We start from the raw sequence: 9,448 nt of genomic DNA on the forward strand, positions 1-9,448 counted from the left end.
TGGCCTAGTAGTTGAGGCTTCACCCATTCACCAAGAGTTTGTTGGTTCAGTTCCTGGCCAGGATGCATGCTGGGGTTGCAGGCTCAATCCCCAGTGAGAGGCATGCAGGAGGCAGCCAATCGATGACTCTTTCTCATCATTGATGTTTCTTTTTTTAAAAAAAATTAATTTATTTTTGTTTGTTTTAACTTTTTATTAAATGCTTAGGATACAGATTGATTTTTGTAAATGACTGTTTTACTTTTCCTGAAATAAGACCTATCTGCGCTCTGATAAAACAGAATGAAAAATCTCAATTAATGGGAGTTCCTGCACATAGCTCAGATCCTCACTGTGAGGAGCCGAGCTCCTCACAGCTGCTTCTTTCTGCTGTTACTATAGGAACAATGTTGTATTGGGGTCATCATTGATGTTTCTCTTTATCCCTTTCCCGTCCTCTCTGAACTCAATAAAAATATATTTTTTAAAAATAAAAGCCATGTTTTGTGCCCATAGCTTGATGCTGAATTTCTTAAGGTTTCCATGAAGAAATACACAGTATTGGTTATCTCAGTTAAGAGTGTTGTCCTGATACGTGAAGGTTACAGGTTCAATCCCTGGTCAAGGCACATACAAGAATTAACCAGTGAATGCACAAATAGTGTAATGACAAATCAATGTTTCTTTCTTTCTCAAATAAGTCAATGAATAAAAATAAATAAATAAATAAATGAAAAGAACACAGACTAGTGTCAGACTGTGGGAGTTTGATTCCAGTTCTGTCACTTGCTGGCTCAGTGACCAAAGTGAGTTAATCTGCCTGTGCCCTCATCTGTAAACAACCATGGAGTTGTGAGAATTGGTGGTAGGGTAAGCAGAAGCTAGCATATAAATGCACCATAACTGTCAGATATCAATGCTAAGTATTTTGTTTCTTCAGTTAAATTGTAGCTCTATGAAGATAAATAAGCTATGTATGTCTTGGGTATCCCCTCTTTAATATCTGTCACAGTAAAATCATATAGGAGGCTCAAAAATATTTGTCACATTTGAGAACATAGTAGTTATTTTGCTTTATGCTTAATGTAAAATACCCATCTTTCTTCAAAACCTGAGAAATGATTTTAGGACTTATTTAAATATATATTTTGATTGATTTCAGGAAGGAAGTGAGAGGGAGAGAGAAAGAGAAATATCAATGAAAGAGAGTCATTGATCGTCTGCCTCCTGCACGCCCCATACTGGGGATCAAGCCTGCAACCCTGGGCATGTGCCCTGACTGGGAATTGAACTGTGACCTCCTGGTTCATAGGTTGATGTTCAACCACTGTTCAGTGGCTGAGAGATTTTAGGACTTCTTTAAATTTTAATTCTTGTGCTCTGAAAACAATCTAACATAAACATGAAATTCTAATGAAGCAAATGAGTGTGTTCCTAATGAAATAGTTAATAGGGCTGTTTATATGACCATTGAAAAATCTTGTAATAGGAATAACTTTGGGGTGGATGTGGGTCATTGTTTCTCCAACCTGAGTAGCCATGACAGCCACCTGGAGTGCTTGTTAAAATAGAGATTTCCAGCCTCTAATCCAGACTTCTTGAACCAGAATCTCTGAAAGTGAGGCCTGAGAATTTTTCTTCTTTTTTTCCCTCTTTCATTTGTGAACCCTGGGTGAGTCTTCTGAGAGATAATTTTAGGTAATGCTAGTACAGAGAATGTACTTTCTTTTGAGGGTTTCAACTGGATTTCTGTAGGCATGATATTTTAATCCAGCTACTCATATTTCTTTGCCTTATTTCTAAAACAATTCAGGCCTGAGGACTTGCGTCGTGAGTTTGGTCGGTATGGCCCTATAGTAGACGTTTACATTCCACTTGACTTCTACACCCGCCGCCCAAGAGGATTTGCTTATGTTCAATATCCTTTATTTTACTCTGTGCATTTGAATATACTACATACATGTGCAAATTACATATATGTATTCAGGAACATATGTTATGAGATTAATATTGCCTAATTAAATGTGTTTATTTCTTTATCTCAGAAAATCTAAAGCAGTCCACTGTAGCTGGCAAGAGCCCCCCAGTTTGAACCAACCTGTTAGCTAGAATCCGAGCATAAACCGAGCAGGCGAGACAAAAGGCACCTAAAGTTCAAGCATCAAGGAGTAAAGAGGGAGGGTGGACACAGAGATAAAGACCTGGAAGAGGGAAGTCTTTATCAAGCAAAAGACAAAGCCAACACCAGGTTGAGACTTCGGCTTTCCTACATTTACTCAGAGTTCCAGAGTCAAAGCCAAGTCTGATTTTGTTGGTTCTTCGTCTCTTATAAAGTCCATCTTGCAAGCCTTAAAGAGTAAAGGTCAAGGTTCAAGATCAAGTGACATTGAGGTAATTGCCAAAGTCTCATATTGTATTGCATTTCTTGGCTTTTTCTGTTTTCTATTAAAAAAAAATTAAACCAGTGAATAACCTCCTAAAATACAGCTCTTCATTTTATATAGCTTATTTCTATTTTAGTTAGGTTTAATATATAATTTACATAGATAAGGGAGTTTAGTGGGTTATTACAAACCAATATATGTAATTCCATATGTTTACAGATTACTTCTATGTTTTTATACCCCAAGTAATAAAAGTATAAAGGTATTTTAAAGCAGTAGGTTCAAAGGTAAATATCATTTTTAAAGAACTGAATCAGTTTTGAAAATGTGTTTTTTAGCTCAGTTATGTGTGTGCATTTTGTTTACAAGTAATTGCTCCAAAATATCATAATTAAAAAGCTTTTCGCTGAAAAGAGTAATTTAAATTTAGAATACAGGCTTCTGCATGCTGATTTCTTTTAGTTAAAAACCTGGTGAATTTTTTACCTGAGAGAAGGGCAGTGTTGGACTTACTAGTATTTTGTTCTCATTACATGTTTGAAATTATACATTTATACAGCATAAATTATACATTTATACTAATGTATACATTTAAAATACAGTTGCACATTTTTTATTTTTAGATTCACTCTTTTAAATCATAATGAGCATTTGTTTTCATAATGAAAGTAAAAATTTTTTTGATTATTCATATTATATTGTAGATGTGAGCTTAATAACTTGAACTTGTTTTCTCTATTAATTTTCTGTCACCTAAATAATTCTTTTAAAATAACATTTTTACTTGATATCTGACATTCAAAGTGTCCTTAACAGCTAGTCATATTTGAAGATGTTCGAGATGCTGAAGATGCTCTTTATAACCTCAATAGAAAATGGGTATGTGGCCGTCAAATTGAAATACAGTTTGCACAAGGTGACCGCAAAAGTAAGTGTGACTAAATGTTAGATCTTGTTTATTCAGCAGAATGAATTTTAGCAATGACAGATTTTTTAGTTTAAAATTCTTTTAGAAAATAATACGATTTGAGCGGTTGTGACTGAGGTCTTGCACTTCATATTCTATCTAGCACCAGGCCAAATGAAATCAAAAGAACGTCACCCTTGTTCTCCAAGTGACCATAGGAGGTCAAGAAGCCCCAGCCAACGGAGAACTCGAAGTAGAAGTTCTTCTTGGGGAAGAAATAGGAGGCGGTCTGATAGCCTTAAAGAGTGAGTATCATATACAAGAGTATTGAAAACTTAATTTTCTACTTTTTCTGGAAAACATTTTTTTGTTTGTTGTTGTTAATCCTCATCCAAGGATATTTTTTCATTGATCTGTTAGAGAGAGGGGAAGAGACGGGGAAGAACAGAGAGAAACATCGATGTGAGAGAAACACATTGGTTGGTTGCCTCCTGCATGTGCCCAACCAGGGCCCAGGCTGGGAAGGAGCCTGCAAACAAGGTACGTGCCCTTGACCGGAATGGAACCCGGGACCCTTTGGCCTGCAGACGGATGCTCTATCTACTGAGCCAAATCAGCCCAGGCTGGAAAACCTTTTAAGGAGCTTTGAGCCCGGTCAGTGTGGCTCAGTGGTTGAGCATCGACCTATGAACCAGGAAATCACAGTTCAATTCCCGGTCAGGGCACATACCTGGGTTGCAGGTTCAATCCCCCAATAAGGGGTCTGCAGGAGGCAGCCGATCAATGATTCTCTCTCATCATTGATGTTTCTGTCTCTCTATTCCTTCCTCTTTGAAATCAATAAAATATTATTTTAAAAAAACAACACACACGTGTACAGAAAATCCAGGCCACCAGAATAATATGCATAAAGAATCATTTTTTATAGAAAGATTAATTTACGCTTATTGAATACCTCCCAATATTAAGCTTTTTCTTTATTGTTTTCTTCTGTTTCTTCTCGGGACTCAACTTTTTGAATGGAAAGATAATACATAGTAAAAAAAAAGCAGCATATTAAAAAATATATATTTGGCAAATAGAAATGAGGAATGTTAACTAAATAAAAATTTCCTAAATGAATCCAACAATTAAGAATGTTAAATTCTCCTTTGGCTGGTGTGGCTCAGTTGGCTGGGCGTCGTCCTGTGCACCCAAGGGTTGCCATTTGGATTCCGTCAGGGCACATGCTGGATTACAGGCTTGATCCCCGGTATGGGGTGTGCAGGAGGCAGCTGTTCGATGTTACGCTCTCACAGCGATGCTTATCTCTGTCCTCTCCCTTCTAAAAATTAGTAAAAGCATATTTTTAAAGTGATTTAAAGAATGTTTCTCTCACACCGATGTGGCTAGTGGTTAAAAGCTCATAAGAAGGGATGGTGGTTGACATTAAAATTAATGTAAATAAATATATTTATAAAAAGTTAGTGATTTTAAAAATAAATTCCAATTATGGTAGTATTATAGGAAGACATAAGAATAGTAAATTTTTCAGAAAAAGATACTTGCAAGTTACCTATTTTGCTAGCCAGTTGTTTGTTTCTGTTAGAATAATAGTAAATCACAATGGAAATTAATTACTTGGTGAAATTATTTAAATAATAACAAATTGTATTAGCATGCCTAAGTTTTTAAAACTTCATACTATTTATCTGAGTTTAATGCTGAAATTTTTTCATAGAGAATTTTTTATAGACTTTTAAAGTGAATTCTGTTTTTTTTTCTCTTTCAAATCATTTTAATAACGTGACAGTCACAATACGAAAAGTAGACTCAAACGTGTTTTCTTTAAGGGGGGGTGCTACCATGATTGCTTCATACAAGCATGATCTAAGGCAGCGATGGCGAACCTATGACACGTGTGTCAGGTGACACGCAAACTCATTTTTTGGTTGATTTTTCTTTGTTAAATGTCATTTACATATATAAAATAAATATCAAAAATATAAGCCTTTGTTTTACTATGGTTGCAAATGTCAAAAAATTTCTGTATGTGACACGGCACCAGAGTTAAGTTAGGGTTTTTCAAAATGCTGACACGCCAAGCTCAAAAGGTTCGCCATCACTGGTCTAAGGTAATGATGACACCAATTCCAAAGAGCAAGGGTGGTAAGAAGGCCTCAAGGCTCACAGACTGAAAAGCTTGGTTTCGGAAAAGTCTCAGAGGGGTCTCAGGTGGCAGCAGAGACATGAAATTTAAGGGACCTTCCTTGAAATGTTTCTTGATGGTGACTCGGTGTCGAGAGTATTTGTCGTCTGGGGAGAACCGAGCAGGATGGGCCGAGCAGGTCTGTTGTCCAATAGGATCAAACTTCTTCAGGGTATAGACCTGATCTCCCTGTTCATTGAGGTGATACTGAGAAACATGATCTTGCTGAAGCAGGAGGTCCCAATTCCGTCTGCACTTCTCTGTCTACTGAGAGCCTCACCGTGAATTCTGTTCTTAAAGAATGATCAATATTTAGACTTGTATCCTCTAGTAAATAAGAGTTAGCTCTCCTGGACCGTATATAGTATACCTAAGCTATATAGGCCCACTGAATTTCAAATCAAAGATGATCACCAGGGCTGTTCACTTTCACTCTAGTCCCTCCATTCTTCAACTTTCTAAAATTCAGTCTCTCCATTACACTAGCTACATTTCTTTCTCTTTTTTAAAAAAAAAAATTCTCACCCGAGGATATGTTTATTGATTTTAAAGATGGGAAGAGAGAGAGAGAGAGAGAGAGAGAGAGATAGAGAAAGAGAGAGAGAGAGAGAGAAAGAGAGAAAGAGAAACATCCATCAGCTATGTCCCATACACACCCCGACTGGGTATTGAACCCACAACCTTTTGGTGTACAGGATGATACTCCAATCCACTGAGCACACTGGCCAGGACTCCATTCCTCAACTCTTAAGAGCCTAGACAAAAAAAAGCTCAAAATAGGATATATGTACTAGAGCTGGTGAGAGAGTCTTCGCTCCAAGTGGCCTGGCACCAATCCTTCCAGCCAAGTGAAAGGGAAAATAGGAAGAGAGAACTACATCCACAACTAATACCATTGGTATTGCTTCTGGCTTCACAGGGGACATGAATAGTGTAAGGGAGTGATGTTCAACAGTTCATTCACTGTGAATTTTATATATCTCTCTCTATACTATTATATATACTACACATGTATAGACTATATATAGACTATACATGTATAATTTACCATACATTTATAATGATGTGGCTTATATATCAAAGTCTTATATATCAAAGTCTTATATATAAAATGAAAGTCTTATATATCAAAGTTCAAAGTAGATATAATATTGTGCTAAAGCAGCACTGTCTTGACATACTGAATATCCAGTGTTCTTGGTAGGTAGACTTAGTTTATAAAAGAAAGAAAAGAAGTTGTCCATTTTCATTCATTAAGAATATAAGTTATTTCCAAATACATTAGAGCCTTAGTTAACCATCTTCTAGTTGAAGTAAAGTATAATACTTAGCTGGAGAAAAACAAACAAACAAAAAAACATCTTTTGTTCCAAATCATGATGGAGTAGCAGGTATAGAAAGAACACATATTCTTGCAAGACAATGCTGTTCTGCTTTGTATTAGTTATAAGGTCATTGCTTAACTTCACCGACCTCGTTTTTTTTAATCTGTAAAATTATATTATAGAGAATGTATATCTTACCTAGCTCTCAAAGTATTCACAAAGATCAGATTTTACATGTGTGTGTTCATGTGAGAGAGAATACATATAAACGAAACATGCACTGTACATATATACAGTATATGTGATATTACTTTGGACTAAAAACAGGTCTCTTATTTTGCCTTTAGTAAATGTGTGTGGGGGGGGCAAAGCTAGTTTGTTGCTGTTAGTAGACTATGAGCCCTTTGAGGAGCAAGGACTTCTGTCTTATTCAGGTTTGTATCCCTAGCATTTAGCAGTAGTCCCTAGCTCAAAGAATGTTAAAATAGCATCTTTTTTTTTTCCATGTTAGGTGTTTTTTTTCAAGGACAGTGTTCTGTTTTTTATTTTTTTTCTAGAACTATGTACCATAGGAATGAAATTTAATAATTTCTAAAGGACTGCTTTTATTCCAGAATATATTCTAGATCAATATATTCATACTTTTCAGTGCTCTATATTCTTTCCTGTAATTCCATGCTTTTGTTTAAGGTTATTTTTCTTCATTTAAAAGTTTTTTAGTATATTTTATATATAGTATAGGTCTGCTGGCAATGAATTCTTTCAGCTTTTGTTTGTCTGAAACATCTTCATTTCATATTAATGTTTGAAGTATATTTTTGCTGGGGATGGATTTCTAGGTTGGTAAAGACCTTTTCCCCCCTTTCTTTTTAAATATCATTCCATTGTTTTTCTAATATCCATAGTCAGCTAGAATTCTTAATGTTGCTTCTTTGAAGGTAATGTCTTTTATTCTTTAGCAGATTTCCATATTTTTCTCTGTGGCTTTGTTTTCTGCAGTTTCATTGTGATACTAGGAGCCCAGTGCACGAGTTTGTGCACCTTGAAAGGAACTGTGGGCCGCAAGGCTGAGGTGGGACACAGGGGTGGGTCTTGGCCCACCCTCTGTGCCCCCCGCCTGGCCCCTCCTGCTGCAGCCCCCAGTCCCCTGTCTGCTGGCAGCCCTGCTCCCACATGCTGGTGGCACAGAGCAATTGGGGCTGGCACCAGCAGCAGGTGTGAGCAGGGCCAGTGCTGTCAGTGGGTGAGAGTGGCAACTGCTGCACCGATCGCCCCTCAGGCCAATGCTGTCAGCAGGTGCAAGTGGGGCTGTCCCTGGCAGCAGGTACAAGAGGTGGCGGCCAGCCCTGATTGCCCCTCAGGAGCAGGGGGAAGTGGAGAAGCCCTCAGGGGCAATTGGGACTGGCCTTGGTCTGGCTGCCCGACTCACCTGCTCCACCATCCCACTGCATCTGATGCCTGCCATGTTCTGCACGTGCCTCTGGTGGTCAGTGCACATCACAGTGACCGGTTGTTTGGTTGTTCAGTTGTTCCGCTGTTCTATTTGCATATTAGGGTTTTATATATGAAAATACCTGGTGTAGTTTTCTTTGTACTTATTCTACCTGGGTTATTGAGCTTTTCAAAATTGTGAGTTGATGCTTTTTATTCGTTTCAGAAATTTTAGGACATTATCTCTTCAGATATACTTCTGCCTTATTCAGTTTGTCCTTTTGGCCATGTGACTATGTTCTAGATATCTATTATGTTCTGTTCTGGATTTCATAAAATTCCTTTTCTCTTACTGTGTTTCAGTATAATATTTTTCTAATGATCTGTTTTTCAGTTCAGTTCACTATTTCTTGTACCAGGGGTGGGCAAACTTTTTGACTCAGGGCCACAATGGGTTCTTAAACTGGACTCAGAAGAAGGAGCTGCGGCTGTTTCCCGACACTGCTGCTGGTGAAGGAGCGGAGGGGAGAGCAAGAGAACCCTCCACTCTTTCAGCTCCACGGGCCAGATAGAACAGCCGAACGGGCCGGATCTGGCCTGCGGGCCGTAGTTTGCCCACGGCTGACTAGACTGCTGTTAAATCCATTTAGTGACTTTAACTTCAGACATATTTTTTAGTTCTAAAATATCCATTTGTTTCTTTTTATAGATTCCAAAATTCTTTTGAAATTTTCTATTTCATCTATTTTGTTTTTTTCTCTAATTTTTTAAAAACATGTTAGTCATAGTAATTTTTAAAATTCCTGTCTGAATAACAATAATACCAAATTATTTTGGGTGTAGTTAATTTATCTTTTTTTGTTAGTTTTTAATCATTTTAATCTATTTTTCACATACCTTATAATTTTGTATTGGATGTTGGACATTGTTAATGAAAAATTATAGAAACTTTGGGTGCTACCATCCTCCAAAGAAAGTTGTTTTCTTCTAGCAGGCAGAGTATTGGCAGATCACCTTGACCCTTTCAAGGCTGATTTATTTAGCTTCACGTTTATTCCTAGGACCTGGTCCTTACCTGTAGGATACTGCCCTTCTGGGTTTTTTATTGGAAAGCTGGGCTCTTAACTTAAGACTCCTTGACCTTTCAGGTTCTCGAACTCCAGTCTGTCCCCAGCAGTGTGTCTGTGATAAAATTTCAGCTCAGTTATTCAGTCTTTCAGCTGCAGGTTTTTGT

At 37.4% G+C, this 9,448-nt stretch overlaps 1 protein-coding gene across 1 annotated transcript in view; it reads left to right on the top strand.

The window, feature by feature from the left end:
• The first annotated feature begins 951 nt into the window (after window positions 1-951).
• SRSF12 (serine/arginine-rich splicing factor 12) overlaps window positions 952-9,448 on the top strand; it is a 14,727-nt gene continuing 6,230 nt past the window's right edge. Inside the window, exons 1-4 of the mRNA XM_015557677.1 lie at window positions 952-964; window positions 2,234-2,370; window positions 3,180-3,291; window positions 3,434-3,575. Coding sequence (XP_015413163.1) covers window positions 952-964; window positions 2,234-2,370; window positions 3,180-3,291; window positions 3,434-3,575 — 404 coding nt within the window. The remainder of the gene's footprint in view (window positions 965-2,233; window positions 2,371-3,179; window positions 3,292-3,433; window positions 3,576-9,448) is intronic.

This window comes from Myotis davidii, unplaced genomic scaffold (genome assembly GCF_000327345.1).
Source record: "Myotis davidii unplaced genomic scaffold, ASM32734v1 scaffold269, whole genome shotgun sequence".
Taxonomy (NCBI): domain Eukaryota; kingdom Metazoa; phylum Chordata; class Mammalia; order Chiroptera; family Vespertilionidae; genus Myotis; species Myotis davidii.